Source organism: Odocoileus virginianus, unplaced genomic scaffold (genome assembly GCF_023699985.2).
Source record: "Odocoileus virginianus isolate 20LAN1187 ecotype Illinois unplaced genomic scaffold, Ovbor_1.2 Unplaced_Scaffold_4, whole genome shotgun sequence".
Classification (NCBI taxonomy): domain Eukaryota; kingdom Metazoa; phylum Chordata; class Mammalia; order Artiodactyla; family Cervidae; genus Odocoileus; species Odocoileus virginianus.
Window position 1 is genome coordinate 2,599,469 of NW_027224266.1, and position 25,226 is coordinate 2,624,694.

Here is a 25,226-nt window from a genome sequence, read left to right on the forward strand (position 1 = left end):
TGGACATGCCTAAGAAGAGAACTCTTAGGACCGTTTGAATAGGTTTTTGTAGAGGGGACCTATGCCTCTGCTAAGGAATTGAACTAGATGACCTTAAAGCTGCTTGTAACTCTGAGATTTTTATGAATTTCCACGTCAGGCATAGAGTAGCCTTTGCTTAATGACAGAGTGAGATCACAATTGCTTTGTTGTTGACAGCAAATCCTGTGCATATGTGAAACCCATTGGGAGGTAAGAACAAAAGAGAAACTGAGTAGGTGGAAAAATTGTCATCTTTTCCATTTTATTTTTGGAAGGCTAGATTTTCTCTGCAGGAGTCTTCTTGTTTCTGGCCAGTCAGTCACATTTTAAAAGGCATACGAATTTATTTATTTATTTTTATGACATGCTAATTTAAATAATGTCCATTGATAAAATGAAAGATGCAAATTTAGTGTTATGAAACATTATCATTGTCAGGCTTAGTCATCTAAAATTACTTTTACTTTTGTCTCTTGTCCAAAGGATTGTGATTATGTAACTGAGAATTGAAACTTACAATGATTCAATCATTTTCTGAATTCTCTATTACCCTTTGTGAATAGGAAGCTCGTTGGAGCAGTCCCTCTTAAGGGACATTTATTGCAGAGCAGTTGCTATAAGCCCCCGTGGTTCATCCCTTAAATTCATCCAGTCAACAGCATTGACTGAGGCTTGTAGAGGACTGAGTACTATTCTTGGAGCTAAGAGTCCTGGAAAAACGAAATGTTACAGGCTGCATAGTGAAAACTACTGCTGCAAAAATTAGCTCTATATAGAATTACAAGTTTGTCCCACCCTGCTCTCATAGCTCTATGATTGAAATGCATCATTTTACTCTTACTTCTTTAATGAAGGTTTGCAATGATGGAAAAACAGTAGGAAAGCATTTTTTTCAAATGCAAATTACCTTGCAGGAAAGAAATAACAAAGGAAGGAATTGCCACCACGGGGAAAAATTAAATCTTGCAGCACTTCCTTGGGTATAGTTGTGACAAGCAATTAGCATGTTAAGGATCATTATGTCCTGTAATAACGTGTTGCTTCAAATTTCTTGTTCCTTCCACTTATAGGTCCTATCTAGTGCTGGGTGATTTTGATGTTGCATGTCAGGAATCAACTGTGAAGTATTTTTGTATAATTACAAATCTCAGGAAGAATCCTTATAACAAGGATTTAAAGTTGTCTATAATCCTCATGCACACATTGAATGACTAAAATAAGTAACATATTGATGTGTCACTTGCAAGAAATGGTCAAGTTAATCAGTTAGTTAAATCATTGTTACTCATTTACTGTGTCCTAGATCCAGAGAATTTAGCAGCAATCAAGTAGATAAGGGTTTTGTCTTCAGGGAACTTTTAGTTGAAAGAGAAGATCCCAGACATAGACATAGGGAAACCCCCTTACTGATTTCCTGATATGTCATTTATATGTTCTCTTTCAGTTACCTATTGCTATGTAACAAAGTGCCACCACTGTTAGCTCATGATTCTGCAGTTTGGGCAGTACTTGAGTCAAGACAGCTTATTTCTGCTCCATGTAGTATTGGCTGAGCAGCTCGATTGGGGCCATGGGATCTAAGATGACTTCACTCACATGTCTGGTGGCTTGGTTGGGCTGGCTCGAATGGCTGGGCTTCTCTCGTCCTTTAGATGTCTCTCAATGTTTGGCAACTCTCACTTGCTTCACTTGGCATCTCCAGCTCATTACTCCAACTTCTTTACATTGCAACTGACTTCCAAGAAGGCACAAAAATGGAAGCTGTAAGGCCTCAGCCCTTACACCTGGCCCCTTGCACTGCATTCTGGTGGCCACAGCAAGTCCCGAGGCCCGTCCAGTTTCAAGGGGAAGGAAATAGATCACCTCTTGGTGGGAGGCAGGGCACACACATTCAGGGTGTGTGGAACTGTCAGCAGTCGCCTTTGTAGGTGAACAGAAATACTCTAACACCTTTTCCAAATCTGGTTCAGGCTTCATAGTCTTTGCTGTCTGCCTGTGAATTTGTCTGTCACAGAAGCAGAGGAATGTGACTACCTTTGAAAGCAGGGTGATCCCTTTTAATCTCTCCTCTATTCCTGTTTTATGTCTACATTTGGAAAACAATTTAACTTCTAAGTCTATAGTGATTTTTCAACAGATGAAAAATAAACAGTATGTTTACTGACAGGATCTTCTCAAAACCTGCTACTGCTTTGGGTGTTTATAAATATAAACTGCAGTTAGAGTGGGTATGTATACCCACAGAAGCCTCAGGGCTGAAAGGGACTTTAGAAACCATCACTTTCATATCCCTGATTTCACTGGGTAGAAACTAAGGCTTACATATGCCCATAGTGACACCATTAGAAATTATAGTTTGTCTATTTCAATGACAAGGATGTGTTTACTTTTTTTTCTTATTACAATTTTGTGGATGTGGTTAGTAGAAAACAGATTGTCTTGGCTTTTCATTGAAAAAAAATAAAGAATTATGCTCTGACATTCATGCTTATAATTTTAACTCAATTATATATTTATGCCATAGATCTCTGAGTTATGGTGCTATAGGAGTAATTGTTGGACATGAATTTACACATGGATTTGATAATAATGGTAAGTACCAATTCAATGTATAAGCTGATGCTTTTATGGTCATGTTGATGATATGGATGTTAATTGTTGCTATTATCTTTGGAGAGTGGCATCATCTTAGACTGAAGATTATCCAAAGCAGTATAATTGCTGATTGAAAACTCCCCCCATGTCTTGTTGTATTAGCTTGCAATAAATAAATAATTGTTCCTGTTGGAGATGGGTTAGAATTAAAACAGACCTTGTAATTTCAATGAAATTAGTTTTGCATTTAGATCTGAATTGCTGTAGCTGCCACAGTAGTTATAGGAATGACTTTATAGCTTCTCTTCCTTTCTTTATTCACCATTTTGAGATGCTCTCCCTGGAGGTGTGAGCTCTGCTCTGAAGATGAGTATACATGCTGCCAAGTTAGGACTCAGGCAGTTAGGACTCTGAAACTTGGCTAACTGATTCCTTTACACTATTTCAAGGCTTATGCAATATTTAATCTCTGTTTTCCTGTATGCTGTCATGTATTCAGAATTCCTTTTAGAAAGGCTATGTTTTCCTGATAATGCATAATATAGAGTATGGTATGTATCTTGATGACATAAAAGCTAAAAGAGTAGAGTATTGCACAAACTAAAGAAATGATTGCCCTTTGAAAGTCATCATATTTAATCAGAACTCCTTTCTCATTTGGGCTTCCCAGGTGGCTCAGTGTTAAAGAATCCACCTGCCAAGCAGGAGATGTGGGTTCGATCCCTGGGTTGGGAAGATCCCCTGGAGAAGGAAATGGCAACCCACTCCAGTATTCTTGCCGGGAGAATTCCATGGACAGAGGAGCCTGGCACACAGTGATATACAGGGCAGACTCAGGAAATGCCTAGCCCAAGGCAACACTGTTTAGAGGGACCTCTTTCTTCCATATCTGTGAGATCTCCAACATCCTTTCCTGGATGTCTACCCCAGGGCCAGAGACCCTTTTGGTTCTTCTCCTTCTGGATAATTCTTTACTCCCAGCAGCTTTCCTTAATCCCCAGAGTTTTTTGCTCCCCTTGCCACCCCTCCCTGTTGAAATGTAGCTGCCTGGGAGTCACCTGAATCCCCTGAGCTGTATTTGGGTTATCTGAGAAGAGAGTCTTAGCTAAGAAACAAAAGCCAGTAGTGGTCTCTTGGTTCTAGGCTTTTTTTTCCCCCCTGGGAAACTTCAGTATAGTTCTCCCTCAGAATCTTCTGGCAGCCTTTTGGACAGAATCTAAAGATGGGATTTCATTCCGTAACCAATGCTTAGAAGTGTGCATTGCACAGTAACTATTTAATGATCATTTGGTTAGCGGGTCAAGGACAGTGACTCGGAGCTCTCCAGGGGTGGGGGGATTGGGGTAGTAGTGGCTTGCAGCCTTGCTGAAGAGCTCTGGGTCATTTTCCTTAACACCTTTGCTTTGGGGACTTTCTTCTAAGCTCAGTGAAGAGTTCTCTGTGTAATTAAATTTAAACCAATAACAACCTTGAGTACAGGAGATAGTCCAGATACACCTAGAGGTGTTTTTTTTTTTTTTTTGAGGGATACAGGGAAAATGAACAATGAACCTGTAGCAAAAAAGCATGTATAACTCATCTTTATTTCCATTGTGTTTTGGAGATTTCCATTCTTGTTCCAAGTTCTCTTTTTAGAGCAACCTTCCTTGTCAGAGCAGGACAGATGGGCCTTCCATCTACACTGATGGCTGTGGAATGATTCATAAGAGAGGTTTTATATGTCTCTTGGCTGCTGGCAACTTGGAGGAAACACGATCCTTTTAGCGCTGAGTCAGGGGCTGTGGTCGCAGGGTGTGAGTGACTCACCGAGGCTGTTCCTATGGATCATTTGGAATTTCACAGGCAGCGGTGTTTTGACTCCTTCCATGGGCTTTCTGAAGGCAGCCATTTCATTTCATAATTTAGAGAATATTTGGGGTCAGAGCGGGTAGAAACAATCTGAGATTGGTCAAGAATGGTACATGCCATAAGTTGATAAACCATGAAGTATTCTTGGTTGCTTAGAAGAACTTCCTCAGACCTTTTTCGCCTTTCCTCACTTTTTACCATTAATTAACCTGTGACACTGGAGAGAAAGCAGGAAGTGCTTCCAGGAGTGGTCCCTGATGCTGAGACTGTGTTTTCACGGCTTGTAGAAGTAAAGGAAAGGGAAGATGAAGAAATTTATTTGTTTCCATAAATAATGCAAATAAATTTTAACTTTCCTTTTGGTCAGGTCGAAAATATGATAAAAATGGAAACCTGGATCCTTGGTGGTCTCTGGATTCAGAAGAAAAGTTTAAAGAAAAAACAAAGTGCATGATTAACCAGTATAGCAACTATTATTGGAAGAAAGCTGGCTTAAATGTGAGTACAACTGCAGTGAAGGGGATATGTTGTGAGTCATTTGTCCTCACGTAGACACTAGCTTGCTTTCAACCATTGGTAGTCAAAATGTATTTCCCAGGCCAACAGTGTCAAACTCCCTGGGGAACTTGTCAGGAATACAAATTCTTTAGTCTTAATTCAGACCTACTGACTCAGAATCTTGGAGCTGGGGAGTGAGGGTGTAGGGGTGGGTGGGAGGGTGGGGCCTGGTAGTCAAGCGTTTTGTCTTTTCATAAGCCCTCTGTTGATTCTGATAAAAGCTAAAGTTTGAGAATTATAGGCCTAAACATTAGTCTGTTCTCCTAGATTCAGATTAGTATAGAAAACTGTGTAGCAAAGATAAACAATAAAATTCTCAAAAATCTAAACTCTGTGTCATTAAAAAGATTTCTTTCCAAACTACTGCTTAGCTTTAATTCATTGAAAAAGAAATCACCAATTTAAAGAGGGAATAGCAACCCACTCCAGTATTCTTGCCTGGAGAATTCCATGCACAGAGGAGCCTGGTGGGCTACAGTCCATGGGGTCTCACACGACACGACTGAGCACACATGTCACAATTTAAAAAAATTTTTTAATTTGTTTATTTTTTATTGAAGGATAATTGCTTTACAGAATTTTGCTGTTTTCTGTCAAACCTCAGCATGAATCAGCCATAGGTATACATATATCCCCTCCCTTTTGAAACTCCCTCCCATTTCCCTCTCCATCCCACCCCTCTTAGGTTGATACAGAGCCCCTGTTTGAGTTTCCTGAGCCATACAGCAAACTCTTGTTGACATGCCACAATTTGAATTAATAACTCTGAATTTGTTAAGAGTTCTTATATAAAGAAGTTTGAGCAAAAAATATAACTTTTAAAATGTTGATTTTCTCTTATATATACTTATATGCATTCTTATAAAGACACAAATGTGATTTTATACATGCTTTTTCTGTGTGAAATATTGTTCTTTTCCTTTTTTGTCTTCACCTCTACCTCCTTCCCCTTTCCCTCCCATCACTTTTATCTTCCCCACCTATAATCCATCTCAATAACCCTGATACACTTTTTCCCCATGCTCACGTAGAGATACACACACACATGCGCATACACATGTGTGTACACCACGCACCTGCCTTTACTTCATTGTTTTCAATGGCTGCCTAAAAGTCCATGGTGTGAATGTACTCTTAACACAGTGGTACCCAACCTTTGTGGCATGAGGGACCAATTTCAAGGTAGACAGTTTTTCCATTGATGGGGTGGGGGACGTGGTTTTGGGATGATTCAAGTGCGTTACATTTATTGTGCACTTTATTTCTATTATTATTATATCAGCTTCACCTCAGATCATCAGGCATTAGATCCCAGAGGTTGGGGACCCCTCATTTAACACAGCTGACTAATGTCTTGTTGAGGGGTTGTACTGTGCCTCCAATTATTCCTCCATAATAAATGCTGCTGCTCTATATGCTCTTATTATGTGTGTGTGTATATATATATATATATATATTTGCCCTGTAGGATAGTTTCCTACTGTTCCTAAGATGTTATAATATTTCATATTTGTACCAGTGACGTGTGGAAAAACATTTATGTATTATTTTCTTGTCAATTTATGAGAACTTTAAAAAATATTATAGATGTTAAAATTTTATCTGTCATTCATATTATAGTATTTCCCCCTCAGTATATTTCTCATCCATTGTACTTTGTATATGGTATTTTTTGACAAACAAAATTTAAATATTTCCATAGAGTCAAAAGATACCTCTTTTAAAAAACAGTTTATGTATTTCCATTCTATATCATATATGGATTCTCCTAGCTTTTCTGGGAAGGATTTTTTTTTAATTGTCTTGTCATTTTGCATTTAAATATTCACACATGTGAAACTTATTTTGCTATGGAGTTTAATATGAAAGTTCACTTTTATCTTCTTCCAAAAGGATAAATTGATCCAGTATCACTGATTAAAATATGTTTTTTTTCTTACTGAATTGAATATTCGTGAAATATTAGAATCTCATATATACTGAGATAAATTTCTGGTTTATATATTCTAGTCCACTGATCTACTTATTGATTTCTGTACCAGTGCATTTTTACTGTGGCTGTGTGGATTTTTCTGGTATCTGCCAATATAAGCTCTCCCTCACTGTTCTTTTATATGGTTGGCCATTCTCAGGCAAATATACCTCTGTATAAATTCCAAGATCCTTTTACCCACTCCCCAAGAAAATCCCATTATGATTCTAAGTTGTGTGCATGTGTGCTAAGTTGCTTCAGTTGTGTGTCCGACTCTTTGTGACCCTATGGACTGTAGCCCACCAGTCTCCTCTGTCCATGGGATTCTCCAGACAAAAATACTGGAGTGGGTTGCCATGCCCTCCTCCCAGGGGATCTTCCTGACCCAAGGATCAAACCCACGTCTCTTGTGTCTCCTCCATTGGCATATGGCTTCTTTACCACTAGCACTACCTGGGAAGCCCAAGATTCTAAGTTAAATCACATTAAATGTATGTAATTGGCATTTCTGTCATAGTACTGTTGTTCAAGTATGTGGTATATCTTTCCATCTGTTTGGTTTTTGTTTCAGGCTTTCAAATACAATTTTACAGTTTTATCTGTGTAGTTTATCTCATGTACGTTGTTTATTACTTCTTTTTCCTTTTCTTATTTTGCTGGTTTGATCAGGTTAGCTTTCATTCCCTTCCCCCACTATAATTTTTTTTTTCTTGTAGTTTTCCAGTTGCATTTTCTGTCCCTGCTTTCATAATTATAAGACACAGATTTCTCTCATGGTATTTGACAATGAGATGAATAATGAAGAATTGTTGGTAGGTTATGGGTCTGCATGAAGATCTTCCTCTAAAACACTGTGAAAACTGTGTGCTCCTAATTTGTCTAGTCAAGGGCACAGCACCTAAGAAAAGCAGGAGACCCCACAAAACCGAGGCAGATGGATGTATGTACACGTGGTTTCCCTAGAGTCTCTTGGCCCATCATCAGTCAAGCATGTCCTCTACCCAATAATTTCCTGGGGCTGGGAAAGCACCTGAAACCTCACTATGCCTTAAGTCTAGTCTACTGAGCTATATTTCACCGCTCCAGAAGAATTCAGGTAAAAAAATCCATGCACTTTTAAAGGGAATGTTTATAAACACTGAGTTGGTTCTGCTGGTTATTGATCTATGTACAGCACAAGGGAGACCACTCCTTATCTATCCTTGAGTCTATATCTCTAGCTCCTTCATCAGTGCCCTGGAAAGTCATTTCGCTGCCCATGTATTTTTAAAATGTCTACAAAAATGTCATGGGAAGACCTAAAGCAGATACTTCTGTGTTTCTGTTTTCAATTCAGGGGTTATCGCATTGTGAAAATCCATCTAGAAAACTAGCAAAGTATTCTCTAAACTTAAAAAAAATGAAAAGAATAGGGGAAGGATTCTAGAGTCAGACACAGGTCCATATTTTGGTTCAACCAATCGCAGATTGTAAGTTTTTTTGAACTTAGGCAAGTTATTAAACATTCTGGTGTCTCAGAGACTTCATCTGTGAAACGGGTAACTATTTTTTTAACTCTTTCTTAGCTTGTCATAAGAATTAAATAACTGAGATAAAGCACTGGCACAATGCCTGCTATGCAATAAGTACTCAATGAATTATGCTCAATATTCCTAATACTCTGTGACATGCTCGTAGGTACACCATCCCAGGGGAGAACAAACAATAGCGGCTAAAAAAACCCCAACAAAACCAAAAAAACAATAGAAGAGCAATTTTCTTGGAGGAAGGGAAAGCATATTTCCTGGTGATTATTATATACAGGCATGGAGATTAGACTTTACACTTGGAACAAATTTCATCCTCATAATGGTTTGAGAGGTGTTCATATTACTAGGCTATTTTACATATGAGGAAACTGAGGCTCAAAGAGATTAAAATCCATGGTAGAATCTACATTAGAGCTTACATTGGTATGACTCCAAAACCCCTATTCTTCTTCCCATATCATTCTCTTAGTTTACATCATTTGAAACCTGGGTGATGCATTGGGCGGGGACTGTTCTACAACATCCATTTTGGCCAAAGTGTCAGATACCAAAACTGAATTCTGACAAATGTGTACCTTTGCAACAAGGACGCTAGAAAGGGCATGCCCATCTCAGCATAAATCCATTCAATTGTCAGAAAACAGCTTCGGTCTCATTCCCTGAGAGGAAGGGATGGCTTCCTTTGTGGATATAAAGGGCCATGCTGTATTTTTCTAGCTTCATCTGTGGAGGTGAGTCCTCTGTGCCTGAGTTATTCTTTGCTGTGGACTGGTGGGGTGGGGGGAGCTCCAGTGGAAACAGAAAAATCAGAGAAACAGGCCCTTAGCAGTCGATGAGTCCTGAGAGGCAAAATTGAAGCCATACGGTCCTCTGAGTTGGTCAAGAGTGGGAGGAGCCTGAGGGGTAAAACTACTCCTCAGACTTCTAAAAGAAAAGCTTAGAGGAACAAGGAAGGAGTTTCAGTTTGAGCTCGAGTGGTTAGAAACAGAAGCAGTAGAGTCAAAAGGAGTTAAGACTTGAGAAGGTAACATATTATGGAGCAAAGGCTCTGGGCAGAGATTAGTTGAGTTCCAATTCTGTGAAATGTGAGTTCACTGCTTCCCTCTTAGGTCAGGTCCATTAGAACAGAGCCTGAGAAGGGGATTCTCAGATAAAGGAGTCAGCCACAGAAGTAGTTTTAGGAGAAACCTGTAAGGTGACGAGGAAAACATGCTGGTTTCAGAAGTTTAGCCTCAGTCTCATCCCTTAGAGGATTCTGGAGCATGAGTTGCATCACAGAAATTGTTCAGCCTGGGATGAGGGGCTGGACTGTTCTAACTGCACACTGGGAGGTAACTGGTATCATCTCCCAGCAAGCTCCAGGGGAGTGGATTCCCCTAAGCTAAGCTTAATCTTCCTCAGCCTGCAGCAGTTGCTGGGATGGGTTCACAGTCCTGGTGGGACAGGGTATCTGTTGCAGCACCAGGCGACACCTGTGACACTCACTCTCAGCCTTAGAGTCCTCATTTGTCAAGCCAAGGGTGCTGATAGCAGCACTTGCCTCATAGGACTGTAGTAAAAGAAAGATGCTAGGTAAAGCAGGAGTGCCAACTTTTGGGGACTGAAGCTAGGAGGATCCTGGGTGATTACAGAGATGAGTGTTTTCCGAAGATTTGTTTTTATTCATGGGTATTGCCTGAAACCCAGGTGTTTGGGCTATCTTAAAATAAGGAGTTGGTAGGATCGGTAGCTTGAAAATTTGGAACTATGTGTATTAGTCTCCTATTGCTGCTATAACAAATCACCACGAACTTAGTGACTTGAAGCAGCACAAATATATTATTTTGCAATTCTGTGTTTCTGATTCAGGTCTCAGCGGGCTCAAGTCAAGGTGTCTGCAGGGCTGCTTTCCTTTCTAGCTGCTTTAGGAGAGAATCTTTTTCCTTGCCTTTTCTAGCTTTTAGAGGCTGTCCACATTCTTTGGCTCCTGCTCCCTTTCTTCTTCAAAGCTAGCAATGACTGGTCAGGTCTCATCACATGGCATCACTCTGACACACTCCCTCTCTTAACTTCCTTTTCCTCCACTTATATAGACCCTTGTAATTAATTACACTGGACTCTCCTGGATAATGTAGACTAACGTCTCCATCTCAAGATCCTTAATGTAATCATATTTTAAATGTGCCTTTTGCTGCAGAAAGTCATCTTTTCACAGGTCCTAGGGATTAGAACATAGACCTCTTTATTATTATAGGGCATTATTTTGTCTCTGATACAGGGATTGGCAAGCTCTTTCTGTCAAAGGCCAGACAGTAAATAACTTTGGTTTTGTGAGTTGCAAGGTCTCTGTTGCAACTACTCAGCTCTGCCACCGTAGGAAGCAAACAACTACAGACAATATGTACTTGAATGAATGTGCCTGTGTTCCCGTAGAAGTTGAGCTATAGACCCTGAAATTTGAACTTCGTATAATTTTCACATGCCACGAGACATTATCCTTCTTTCTATTTTCTTGCAAACCGCTGAAAAAAGTAAAACCCAGGCTTGCCCTGCAGCCTGTACAAAAACAAGCAGGAGGTTGGATTTTGACTTGTGGCCGTCTTGGTTTAGAATACTTTTTGTCCTAGCCTATTTAAGGGTTTAAGAAATAATCTTCAAGTGTTTGGAAGAATTTCTTCACTGTGCTTGGCTGGTTGTCATACATATTGCAAACCTTGACCTTGTGGTCTGCACTTCTTCTATTGGATTTTTGTTCCCCATGAGAACTATCCTCTTCTTAATTTTTCATGAAAATTGCTGAAGGTAAAATGGTAGTGGTTGGTCTTAAAACCTTATTCCTGTATGGATGGTAGATTTTTGGAAATAGAAGCTCACTAAAAAGAATATTCAAGTTATGTGAGTTAATCAGAGAAAATAATCTGTATGTTGACATTTCTATTTTTTCCCATTAAACCAGAGTCACTCAGAATATGTTAACATTTTGTTGGAGCTGGCTAAATTGGTGAAAATAGAGAGATGGGTGAGAAAGAAATGTGTAGCATAATAAAATAGAAATTAGATTCAGGAGTACCTTGCTGGGGTTCGTTTGCCATCTCACAATATGTTATGACTACCTCTGATGTATTGAATGCAATTTTCTCCTTAATATATGGCACTGTTTTCTTGCTATCATATTTATGCCTCTTGCTGAATGATGGTTGGCTGTGAAACACTCTTATTTTTTTCTTTTTCTTTTTGTTAGGTGAAGGGGAAGAGGACGCTGGGAGAAAATATTGCTGATAATGGAGGGCTGCGACAAGCTTTTAGGGTATGCACTGCAATGTTCGCTGTGATTTTACAAATTAAGCTATAAAATACCATTTGGGTGCACCTCAGTTTACACTACAGAAATTTTCTTGACGAGTTAGATTTCTATAAATTCTGTGAATTTCCGTAAATTGAATTATATTTCCCCATTGACTGTTATATTCTGTTATATGAGTAGAGCTGCATTTCTTTCCTTTTTCTTTTTGGAGAATAAAGTCACCCTAACAGTAATGTTTGTTATTAAGAATCATGTAGTTAAAAGATACTTTTCAGAGGATACTTTTAGTGCAGTCTTAAAACATGCTACAGAAATCTTCTTGCGACTAGGTTTGTAGGTGTTTTCTTTGAGTATACTCTATGCAACCCTCCTTACAGTTTTCTCTGAAAATACTAAGCTTCTAAATTACAGTCAGAGGCTAGTGTTTCACATATAGTGGGCCAGGTAGGAGTCCATAATAATGTTTTCATTATCCCCTGGTACACAGTTAAGCAAAACACATAAGAATGATGTAGAAAGATATTCATAAAGCTATATGTATTCAGTGTCAAGAGCAAGCTGTTATTCTGAGGTTATATTCTTCCTCTAATTCTAGTTAAAATATATTTTAGTTTATAAAATGATGGTGATCGAAGATTATAGTTTTCTCGCTTACCTGGCAAAATAAAAAAATTTGCTAATAGATTGGTCCCAAGATTTATTTCCATAGGGCTTGCCATTGTGTTAGATTTGTTTGTTCCCTGGTAGGAATAGAAAGAATAGCTTTTTGCGGGGGAGGAAAGGATGTTACTTAACACATGCCTACTTTGGCCCAGGTGCTTTGGTATCTGTTGAGTGAAAGGTCTTTTTGCAGATGAACCTGTCTCACTGTTAAGCAACACACCATTGACTTGCATTTCCAGGTGTTTGTTTTCTTAAAGGAAAGCTTGACAGGATACATTTTGCATATGGGGGAGGATATAGTTAATATCTGTACTGGAGGAGAAAAGAGGAAAGCCATTATTTCAGAGGGTCATCTTCTCTACTTCTCTCCCCAGGCTTACAGGAAATGGATAAACGACAAGAGGCAGGGAGTTGAGGAGCCTCTCCTACCAGGCATTGAATTCACCAACAACCAGCTTTTCTTCCTGAGTTATGCTCACGTGAGTAAGACTGAGGAAGGGGCCTCAGAGATACAATGTGGAACTTTGGCTTGCTTCCTGGGTTAAAGGTCTGGAACAAAAATTTAATGACATAACTTTTGATTTTAGCTGAAATTGTATCTTGCTGCTTATTGTCTGGATAAATTTCATGTTCTTCATGTTCTATGTGATATAATTAATTAACTGATTGAATTGAGGCTTATTGGTATTTTTTATCAAGTGGGTTACCAGCCCTGTGGTGACTCACTGGATATTTCTTTAGTATAGCCTGACTTCTTAATGTATTTGACACTATTTGTAACCATTTCTAGTGACTCATTCTCTAGAGTCTTTCTTGGCTCTGTCCTTTCCTGCATTTCTCCTCCTTCACCTCATTTGCTGACTTGATCCCACCACTCTCAACCTGGGGGGCCCTCAAGTCTATGTTCCCAACTGCCAAATGAACACGTGGAGAGTACTAGAGCTGAAAACAACAGCAGCAAAGGTGAGAGGCATAGCTCCCTTTTGCGAGTTTAATGGGCTCTCTGAGCAGAAACTGAAAGAAGATGTGCCCTAAATAAGGCACAATTCTGAGTTTGAGTATCTGGCTAATGATGCAAGTGCCAGTTCTTTGTTATTGCCCTAGTTTATGTCACAAATATGTAGGCCTCATCTTCAAACAAGTCTGGGGTGGGTTGATGAAGTTCCTGACGCATGGTCTCACAGTGGGCAAATCTGTATCTGTATGCTCAAAACTAGGCAGAGGTTTTCATCAACACAATCTTTTGTTCCTAAGTGTTTTCATTCACTCCTCAGGAAGCTCACTAATTTCCATGTCTTCTTCAGTTGACTCTGGTTAAAGGATTCTCATCTGTCTGGGGTCTGTTATCTCTTAAAGTTGACATGGCAGCGCTAAATAAATGATCATTTATCAACCTGACATCAGCAAAAGTGTAATCAACAACAAAGTGACTCTCCTTTCTAGTTCTCCTACTTCTATCAACATACCCTCACCATCAGCCTTTGGGTCTTCCTGGTTAGAAAACCTGGACTCTTAGGTCTTATTTGATCTCTCCATCCTCATTTATATGACATTTGTCTCAAAAGCTGATGTTTCATCCCATTTACTGTTCTTCAGATTCAGCCTCTTTCTCCCTATTACCCTGTCTTGTGATCTGTAGACTAAGCCTCCATCTCTTTTGCTTTGAATTATCCCAACAGCCTTATGGCTGAAATACCATTTTTATTTCATAGCTGACCTGCTGAAAGAACTGCAGTGGCTCCCAGGTGCCTACCACATTGAGACCAGTGCCTTTAATGTTCTCCTCAGTCTTTTTTTTTTTTTCTCCTCAGTCTTATACGACTCTACCCAACCAGTTATAAATCCTCACAGTTCCACCAAACTCACCCTTAGCTGGGCAGGTGCCCTCACTTCCACTCCACAATGTCATGCTCATCATTGTCTCTGGTTTTGCTTTAGATTTGCCTTCTGAAAAGTGACCCTCTTTGTACTTCTCCCCCTCAGGTTATTCAATTCCATCTTTACCATTTAGGATCTATGTCAAGTTTTACCTCTTCCACATCTTCCACAAACTTCCCTATGGATTCCAGTTCTCATTTAAAAAAAATCTCCAACTCCTTTGCACTTATCTTCTTTACTATGCAGTTACCTTGTTATCAAAATGTTGAAGATTTTTATCTTCATAGCTGGTGTATTTTCATACACCTCTTATTTATCTCCATAGCATCCAACAAAGGGTATATTGAAGACACTTGACATTTTTAGACGAATTGCTTGAAAAGGACGAGATTAACACAGTTCAATTAAGGAGGCTTTCTTTTTGTTCAGTACTGGGTCAGATATCCAAAACAAGCATGCAAATATAGATAGAACTTTCTGGAGCAGGGATTGGCAAACTAGGACCCATGGACCATATGTTGACTGCTGTATATTTTGTATTGGAAAACAGCCATGGTCTTTACATTTTGTTTATGGCTGTTTTTGTGCTACAGTGCCAGAGTTGAGTACTTAGAATAGAGACTTACGGTCTGCAAAGCCTAAAATATTTATTATCTGTCCCTTTACAGAAAAGGTTTGCTGTCCCATGCTCTAGAGGACAAAGTACAAGGTCCGTCAGTTCTTATTTAAGTTTTTACTTACTTACTTAAGGTCCATCTTAGTAGATGAAGTAAACTAACTGATATTAACATTACAGTCAGTTTTGAAATGTCTCCAAATAAAATTCCAAACTATATATGACTTACTTTAAAGAGATTAAGAAGAAAAAAGGCAAGTGATTTTATATTACTAATGAGAAATTTCTCTTGGACCTTTTCCCTACTGGCAGAATGAGATTTTCAACCTTTTGTACACTGAAACAAGCCTGCTCATAAGGAGGAAAATTATTTTGTCTCCTGAGAAGGTACTAGGATAATGATAAGAACAAAAATGTGTTTTTAGAAATCTCTTAAATGATATATGAAGCAAAGACAGTACTATATAATAATGCAAGAGGAAATAACATTAGAAAAAGTGAGGTGGAATTGATTGTGAGAAACAACTTCACCTTAGCTAGCTTCTGAGGAAGTTAAGGACTCCCATTACAGAAACATCTTTAGAGTCAAATTCAGAACCACTTTGATGGATGGTTTATCTACTCCAAAAGCAGTAGCATCATATCACCTTTGCTGCTGCCTCTGTCCCTGTAGTTTCTGTCAATTTTTCCTTATTCTTATCCTTCTTTTTTCTTATTGCTCCTCATTCAGTAGATATTCATGGAGATCCTTCCTGGGGCCCATAAATAATCTTCGAACTAATCTCTCATTTCCTCCTACTCCTATGCCTCTGCCAGGTAAATCTTTTGAAAATATATTTTTAATCACCTTCATGCTCATTAACAATGTTTAAGTATTGTTAAACAAGATTAGCAATACGTTAACCTAAATATGTTAGCCTCTTGCTCAGGACTTGCCCAGATCAGAAATCTGGCCCCATCCTCGCCCTTCCCTGGTCTCCCATTGCTGCCCACTATGCACCACACAGTCCAGCCAAGCTGAATGTCTTGTTTTTTTTTTTCTCTCAGATATGTCTTTGTTTCCATTTTCTCCTCCACTTGGAATTCCCCCCATCATATTCATGTGTCCTAGTTCTATTCATACTTCAAGCTATATCATATTTCAAGATACACTTCAAATCGGGATTAAGTAGGTTATGGTACATGAATAAACAGTGCAAGGAAAAGTTTTCTTCTTGTTCATATTCCATGTGTAACATGGGTCAGCAGTGGGCCTCTGCTCGTAGTTACTACTCAGGACCTGGGTTTTGGAATCTTTATCTTGTAGGTGCTTCCATGGTCACTACAGGAGTAGGGAAGGAGTAGGGAAGAAATGTGCCCTGCCCCTTAATGTAGCATCCTAAATTGTTTTTAATACTCTTAAAAGTTCTGCCAGATTTGTAAAGCTTCCCCAAGGAAGTGACATATGTCACTTCTGCTCATATTTCATTGGTGAGAGCAAGTGACCATATAGCCACGCCTAACTTCAAAGGGGATGGAACAATGTCCTCCTATCCAAGGCCTGAAGTAAGATGAAGCAAACAAGGCATCCAGCGTGCAAAATCCTTCCTGCTTATGACCATACTCAATAATGATTCATTTTACTGATTCAAATGAAATATGGTTAAATTTGATAATGGCTATTCCAAACATTATGTTAATTGAATGAATACGTTGGTTGATTCCTGGACACATATGCTATTCTCTTCATTTAAAGCATTTGTCTGGAAACCTGTCTTAATTTACTCAGATAGTGAAAGTATTCACAGTGATAAAACCTTCTACTCTGAGGATTGGAATAATAGATGTTACTACTGATGAAGGTTTATCTGATCTACTAAAATAGCTTGTCATCCATTGAGTCTCAAATTACTCTTCATGTCATTTGAAGCAGTTAAGGCAGTAAACAATGTGTGATTGAAATGGAAGCGTAATAATCATTGGGATGTTTTTTCTTCTAGGTGAGGTGCAATTCCTACAGACCAGAAGCTGCTCGAGAACAAATCCAAGTTGGTGCTCACAGCCCCCCTCAGTTTAGGTAAATAGGCATATGGGTGACATGAGTTTTTAACTGTGCATCTCCACTTCCTCTCCTCCCCAGCCATCCCAGGGGTCTACAAATAGGTGATCTGAAAAACAGCCTGCATTGTGAACAGTGATAACGTCATTTCACAGACCAAAAAAAAAAAAAAAAAAACAAATCTGGCCAAGCAGAAACTAAGCGTCTTTTCTTTAATTAGTAGGAAGCTGGTTTAGCCAGTATTCTCTCACCTAAATTTTTGTAGTAGGCTTTTCTACACATCTCTACTATCAAGAGATCTATGAGATTGTACAAGACTCCAAAGGTAATTTAGAATCCAAATTATATCTTTAGTATTAATTCCCACTTATTATCTTCCAGTTTTTGAAAAGCAGCAATGCATGGGTACCATGAGTGCACCATGGGTGCTCCATAAACTGGCATGTTTGATTTACCCAACTGCCTACTTTTTAAAAATATTGACCAAAAAAGTCTTTTTTTAGATACAAATGAGCTCTTACGTACTGTGCCTTAAGACACCTAGAGCTCTGGTTTAGTTTGTGTTGTAGAATATCCTATTTAATGCCTCTTGTTCTTTCATGCAGCCAGCCAACAGACATGAATGAGTGCCCGCTTACAGAATAGCTCTGAACACAAAGGAGGATATATGGTGGCATTTAGCTATTGTGATTCACATCTAGAGGCAAAAGTTTTACGTTTTAGCTTTTAGTTTGAGTCTTATTTTGAAACAGTTGCTTATATATGGAGGGAAATGAATTACCATCTTAATTGTCAGAATGTATAAAATATTAAGTAAAAATAAAATTAAGATTACTATTACCTACCCCATATTAAGTTTCTAGCATAGTTTGAGGGAAATTTTCTGTACTAAGGGACAGAGTTATAATAGTAAATCCAAGAAACACAGTAATTTGTATTTATTTGTTCTTTGCTTAGAACATATTATTTCTTGGTATCTTTATATATAATATTTACATGAATCCATTAGCACATTGTAGGAAAGTCATCTAAAAGTTCGATATGTTGAAATGTTATTCCCAAAACCTTGCCTTAGAAATTCTTAAGAAATTGACTCTAAATTACCCCATAGCATAAAAATCTGATCACTATGTTAGAAATTCTCCCCCACTGAACTAAACTGTCAAGAATGCTGACAGTCTCTAATAGACTAAACTGTGCTTCCACTGACAAATGATGCAGATGAAATCACACTGTAGATTAATTACTCAACAGATAAGTTCTTAGAAACTAAGTTCCTTTCACTAACTTGTTGCCTATAATGTTGGATTTTAACTGATAATTTTCAGAGTACACTTACCTGTCAGCTAAATTTGATCCTTAACACTTGCCCAGGGTGAGTCATACTGTGTGTGAAACCTGCATCCCCCCCTGTGTGTGTGTGTGTGTGTGTGTGTGTGCGTGCATGTGCATGTGCACTCAATTGCTCAGTCATACCCCGACTCTTTCATCCCAGCTGACACACAAGAGGTTATGGGGGTTTCAGATTACAAGCCGATATATTCATTCAAATGCCCACAGGAAACAAAATCATTAGGGAAGAAAGAGTCACTGACCAAGAATGCTGTCTCTAGTCAGCTTTTTGAACATACAGTTGAATAAGAAATAGATGACGGGGGTGGTTTTTTGCTAGATTGTTAGTGATGTCTGCACTAACTGTAGATTTTGAGTGTAGCAGAATTCACACAGTGGAAATACCACTTTCAAAAGGCAGGTACAATCAAAGTGCTGAGTAGGAATCTGTAGTCTTTACTGCGATCAGACAGGGAACTTGCAAGAACACCAGATTTTGGAGCTAACTCCAGTAAAACATTACTCATCAGTAGCAACTAGACACCGTTCATTAGTTTACTGTTGCATGAAACAAATTATAGGTAAATATGAGCCTGCAAGCGTAATAGGAATTTATAGAAAGTGTTTCTGTGGATTGAACGAGTTCTTTAAAGATAATTTAGAGATAGCAACAACATGAATGAATCTTACAGACATAATACTGAGTGAAATTTCTTTCAGAGACAAAAGAGTGCATGCAGTATCGTCCACTGATGTGAAGTTAAAAAACCAGTAGAACTGATCTATGGCCACAGAGGTCAGACTAGTAGTTATGCGTGGAGGTACTACTGTTAGGGCATACATGGGAGCCTTCTAGGTGCTGAAAATATCCCATGTCTTTATCTGGGTGGTAATCACATGGGTGTATACATGTGAACTCAATGAAGTTTACATTTTAAATGTGTATATGCTACGTCAGTTATATGTTTCATAAAAAGTTAAATTAAAAAATAGAAAAGCTAAGTGTTGGTAAATTGTATAGTTTGTAGGAATTTGTAAATTTATAGCAATGTACCACCATATATACAATTTATAGAAATTGTAAACCCTACAGTTTATAGGAATTTAAAGATATTTGGAAGATTAATAGCATTTGTCTGGTTCCAGTCTCAGCTCTGTTAATTTTCTTGGAAATCTACTTAACCATTTTGGACTTCAGTTATCTCCTTGTAAATAGACTAAATGAATGGACTATTTTATCAAGCCATAGGTTGCTAGAGTTTTATTCAGAACCTGTTGATTTGTAAGAATTAAATGACATGAAATGACATATCTTTTTCAGGGTCAATGGTGCAGTTAGCAACTTTGAAGAATTCCAGAAGGCTTTTAACTGTCCATCCAATTCCACAATGAACAGAGGTGCAGAATCCTGCCGACTCTGGTAGTAGGACTGTTGGTTCCTACCCTCCTGAGGGAGCTGCGCGGTGCTCATCACCTACTGCTTTAGGCCTGTGTTCCCCTGAAGATGTTTATTTTGATGCATCTTCGGTATTTGGGTATTGCTTAGATCTAAACATTATTCAAAGTTGTAAGACTTAAAAAATGGAATACAAAAAAATCAAATCACATATGTTTCTTTAGAAAGCCAATTAAGTCCCCAGGCTGCTTTTGTTAAAATGTTGTTTGCTGAATTGTTGCTATTGTCCATTTTAGTGTATAAGTTGCAGCTAAGTGGTATGTACCATTTTAATCTACAGCTTTGCAGGGGCCCTAGGTAGAATATATCCAGAAAAAAAAAATCAGCCTATTACACTAGCAACCCTCAGTGGTGTGGACATGTGTGAGGCTTCGTGGGAGATCTTCCTGTGCTGTTAGATTTCCTGCACTATCCTTTCATAGCATCGATTAGCTCTAAGGTGGTTAAGTCAGAAATACGTTGAATCCTCATTTGACAGTATTTGATGAAGTTCTGGCCTTCACTTTTGGAGTCTCTTGGGATGAAAACACACCTCATAGCTTGTATCTGATGTAGCCCACTGCCCTGTTCAAGTCAGAATGAACAAAGCTGGCAAAAAAAGACTGCTTGGTGAAGGCTTGAGTTTATCAAATAGTAAGACAAGGCTATATCTGTAAGTCCCAGAAGAAGTCAAAACTCCTAGTCATGCAACCACAGGCACGGTAGGAAACAAAATCTCCAAAATTTCATCTATTCTGTTCAAACCTTGGCAATTATGTCATCTGCTAGATGCTTCTCTTCAGTCTAATTTCTGGTTGTCTTGTTATCCTCATATATGTGCATTCTCCTGTTTCTGAAATGAATAGGCATAAAAAAAATGATTTTCTAATTCCCCGTTAGGAGCGTATGGCTTTCTTTCCCTTGAGTGCAAAAAGACAAACCCCACGTTGAGGCTCAGTTACCTCTTTTAAAAATCCTCTTCGAAAAATGTCTTGATTAAAGCCATGTTAGAATCTATTGATTGAATTTAACATTCCCTGCATAGTCCAAAGAGACAGAATGTTTGCTCTTCAGGACTTCTTCTAAAGAGTTTATAAGAAAGAGCATTACTATGTTTTCGATCCTCAGAACTCTGTCCTTTCAAGGGAACTATTCCATGTCTTATTAGAGAGTGTGTGTGCAGGATAAAATTGTAACAGCCTTAAAGTGCTTACCTGGCATTTTTGCTTTTTAAAATAGCCATGCCCCCTTCCCATTATTCCTTGTACATGTGGTTCTAGGTTAAGCTGGTCAATAGGAAAATCTCAGAAGCATAATGACAAATTCAGGCTAACCATAGGAAGCCATTTTATATCCCTGGGATTTGTCACTAAAAAATGTGTGTGTGTGTGCGCGCGCGCACCATGTCCTTTTGTAACCATGGGAACGTAGGGGAGAAAAATGCAGGGGCACCATCATGAGGAAAACAGTTTCAGTGCATTAGTCAGTGGAGAGTGATTTTCCCCTTGACTTCCTCCTCTCTGAATCAATGAACTCCTGAAGGGCAGCTACCTTTTCCTTTTAACCATGACTTGATATCATCTTAGTTTGCATTTTCAAAAAAGCAGTTAAGGGTGCTGGAAACCTCCATGTCTTTTCTCTAGAGGAATCATTCTGATTTGGTTTAGACTTCGAAGATTCTCCTTGTTTCATTCCTATATCTGGACATTTAAAATCAGCTGAAGTTTTTAAGGTTTACATAAACAGCATATTCCTTCTAGATTTCTCTTTTTAAACTCCAAATAAACACATTCCTGCCGGTCAGAGAAAGTGTTTGATAAAAGTGTAGAATTATGACTTTGGAAATGGGACTTGTTCAGTCACTTACTGGTTTAGGAAAACTGGTTGGTGAACAGTTGGGGCCTGCACAGTTTCTAAGTGATATGGCTACTTGTCTTGACCAACTTTACTTGATGTAACTCAGTTATACTGAAAGCTGTCGATAGGATGGCCGTTGTTAAAATAGACTCAGAGTAGCCCAAATCACCACGACTCACTGGGACAATTTTCTAGATTGAATTTCCAAATTCATGTTGCTGTTCAGATTTTCAGAGTACATTCTTATTGTCCCTTCTCTTCAATACAGACTAATAGAAAAGAGTCAGACACCGATTAAGTGGTGTAAGGAAGAAGGTAAAATGCGACTGAAAGTCGGGGGAGGGGAAAGGAGAAGCTGGCCTAGGAATATGACTCTGCAGAGAATCCAGGATTTTGGCAGTTCTTGCTAAGCACATCCATTGGAGGAGAGCCATAAAATTTTACAAAAATAATTATGCTAAATTAAAAGGAAATTAGATATTGGATCTCAGACTATGACTGCCATAGCACACTTCTCTGATTCATATACCAGGTATTCTGCCAGTGAACTATTGCCTGGGAAATGGAAGGCGTTAGGTTTTTGTGAAATTCTGCTGGTTTAGTCAAGGTTCTTATCTGTATAAAATGGTCTTGTTTGGCTTATCATCAATGCCCAAAGTTTGTTGAGCTTTTTACCAACCACACAGCACTGGCCTCCTATTTCCATTTTTTCCTTTTATGAGATGGAGTTGGACGCCACTACTGCAAGTTTAGGATTCATAAATTATCCTTAAGTTTATTCAGTGCCTTTCCTCAATGGGGCTTAAAGCATAGCACATAAATTTTATCTTATTTAGCCCTAGAGCATCACTAAGAAGCAACTAGGAACTGTAGCTTGCCACATAGGTTATGCTTGCACCAGATCAGTGGAGAGGTTTGAGAATGCTTCTCAAGTACCCCAGAGTCAGGAGAGTTAGAGCCTTTGTTTTTTGGGCTGCTTGCCTTTGCATTAACCTTCATCCCTTAGGTCACCCCATTTCTGAATACATTTGTTCCAGCAGTATTTCTATAATTACTTAGCATTTGATAGATTTCTTCCTTGATATTTTTAACAGTATGTCTCAGTTGCATATTAAATTATGGAAGAATATATGATTATTTCAAGCAACAACATTCTCATTGCCAGTGGTAGTTCCCCGCTGGTTCGAAGAAAGGTGTTCTTGGATTATGCATTTCATATCTAAATGGTCTTTGTATTTTCTTCCCTTACTTGTGAAACAATGTGAATGATCATTTTAAGGACAATAAAAAGTTGAAGATATTCTGTTTCCTTTCTTTTTAAAAATAATATTAAAATTGATTACATCCATTAACATACTCAGTTCTGTTTTAGACAATATTTGCCTAAAAAGTACACAAACCACTGTAGTGGACTAGGTTTCTTGGTTTAGGAAAGTGAGATTTGAATGTAGTAACTTTGTAGACAATGAGAGATTTGAGAGTTGGTCATTATATTTTCTTCCAGGACATAAGCAGATATGGTTTATTGCTTATGCAGTTATATTCCTAATGAGGAAAAGAGAGGCTTCTGAGGAAATTATCAACCATGGTATGGCTGGTCTTGCAAAAGTGACAAGGAACATTACAGTTACTGTCAAACCAAAGAATCTCTATTTTGCTGTCACCTTTCTTTAACCATCAAGTCAGATTATGGTCACTCATTCAGTACATAGTAACTGACTGCCATTTGATTTAAGTCACCGAACTAGCTGTATTTAGGCAGATCATCTGCAGTTTCATCTTCAGTGAACAGTCTGGTCTAACATGGTAAATAGACATGTAAATTGCTACATTCATCCTGTATCATGGCAAGTGTGATGAAATTCAGGGACATTGGGTTGTGATTTGGTGCACAGAGAAAGATTTATTCAATTCTCCTCAAGTGGATGCTATCAGAGTTCTCTCTACCCAGATCCCAGCCCTTTTACTGGGACCCTAATCTCACCTTCTGTGTGTTTTTTTTCGCATTGGCTGTAAATCTCTAGGATGGCTGCCCTCATGCTACTGGAGCCTCTGTGCCCTATGTACTTCCAGAGAGCTGGAAGTGCCTGCCATTTTCATCCCCTGATGACCTTTGGACAATGAGTGAGTGGTGCAGGTCAATGAAAGCCTGCTTGCCTTGCCTGAGTCCAGACAAATCCAGAAGCATACCACAGAAATACTAACTTCCCTCAGGGGGCATTTTGGTATTAGACTGGCAGTGGAAGTAGAGTCCCCTGTTGATTATTTTAAACATCTTTCTGATGTATTCAAAGATGTGAAAACTACTGGTTTATAGTAGGCGTACCACAGTGTCCATGTACAAGAGATAAACATCAGACAGACTGTAGAGCTGGTAGGTAATAAGTGTCTTAGTATGACCTGTTAGTGCCCCTCTGAGAGAGTCTACTCTAAGTTCTGAGCTGATCCTTGAAAAAAGAATTTTTGCCTGTAGGGTAGTGGCAAAAGGCAGGATATATAGAAATGATTGAGTTTATGAGTGATCTCTGGGGCCTGGACAGGAAGGACAGGCTTTGGGGGAATGGAGGCAAGAAGTCTAGAATCTCTCTTGCTAGGGTCAATTTGATAGATTTTATGAGATATTCAGTCTACTTCAGTTTTTAGATGTATATCTTAGTGGACCTGATCAAAATTTGGAGGCTGATGTTTCCAGTTAAGCTTAAGGTATATACATGTCCCTCAAGTCCAATTGCTTTCTTTGTTAATTAAGATCACACTACATGTTGAAAGAGATCATCTCAATGGTTTAACCCAGTTTGAATTAATGTCTTGTTTTCATGACATACAAAATGGTTATTAACCATCAATGAGCTTCTCTCCTACAGTTATTGATATGGAGATCAATGTTCCTTCCATATGATTCTGCCATTTTCAATGCTATTGAATGTATGCTCATCTACACGAAGCTGGTGGAGGGGAAGAGGCTATTGAAGATACCTAATGGAAGGTTTGATCTAATCCAATAAGTTATCTATCTTACTTCTGCCCATATTCCGTTGACTAGCGCTCAGTCCTATGGCCAAACCTAACTGCAGGGGAGGCTGGGATATATATAGTCTAGCTGTGGCCCCAGAGAGAAGAGGAAATAGGTTTGTCTATTATGTAGTGATACCAGCCATACCTTCTAAAATGAAATACTGTCCAGTAACATGGGGCTCTTCTGAATTCAGGAAATTGCTTTTGAGCATAGCACAATGAAAAATCTTAAATGCCATTGGTAGCCTGCATTTTATTCTGTAGGAGTCTTTTTAATTAACAGTTTAATTGGATAATTTAATCTCCTTTAGAATTGGAGATAAGAAAATGAGAATGAGATAGTCCCTGTGATCTGACAATACTGTGCTTTAATAAACACTCTAAAGTGAGCCCGGAAATGAGCGCCACAAAAGCATTACCATAATTTGTGATCAATGAATGAAAACCTGATCTACAATTTTAGTTATTTATAAATGGTTTAGCTACATGTTTCATTTGAATGGGTATTTTGTTTTGTTAATTGTCTCAATTAGGAAGATAACTTGAGTATAAGATTCTGTGACTATGCTATGGATTTACAGTATGG

At 38.6% G+C, this 25,226-nt stretch overlaps 1 protein-coding gene across 1 annotated transcript in view; it reads left to right on the top strand.

Annotated features, from left to right (window-relative positions):
* PHEX (phosphate regulating endopeptidase X-linked) overlaps positions 1 to 22,925 on the top strand; it is a 196,691-nt gene extending 173,766 nt beyond the window's left edge. Inside the window, exons 18-23 of the mRNA XM_070462380.1 lie at positions 2,546 to 2,613; positions 4,832 to 4,962; positions 11,744 to 11,809; positions 12,844 to 12,948; positions 16,943 to 17,019; positions 19,655 to 22,925. Of these exons, the coding sequence (XP_070318481.1) occupies positions 2,546 to 2,613; positions 4,832 to 4,962; positions 11,744 to 11,809; positions 12,844 to 12,948; positions 16,943 to 17,019; positions 19,655 to 19,757 (550 nt within the window). The 3' untranslated portion in view covers positions 19,758 to 22,925. The remainder of the gene's footprint in view (positions 1 to 2,545; positions 2,614 to 4,831; positions 4,963 to 11,743; positions 11,810 to 12,843; positions 12,949 to 16,942; positions 17,020 to 19,654) is intronic.
* The last annotated feature ends 2,301 nt before the right edge of the window (positions 22,926 to 25,226 follow it).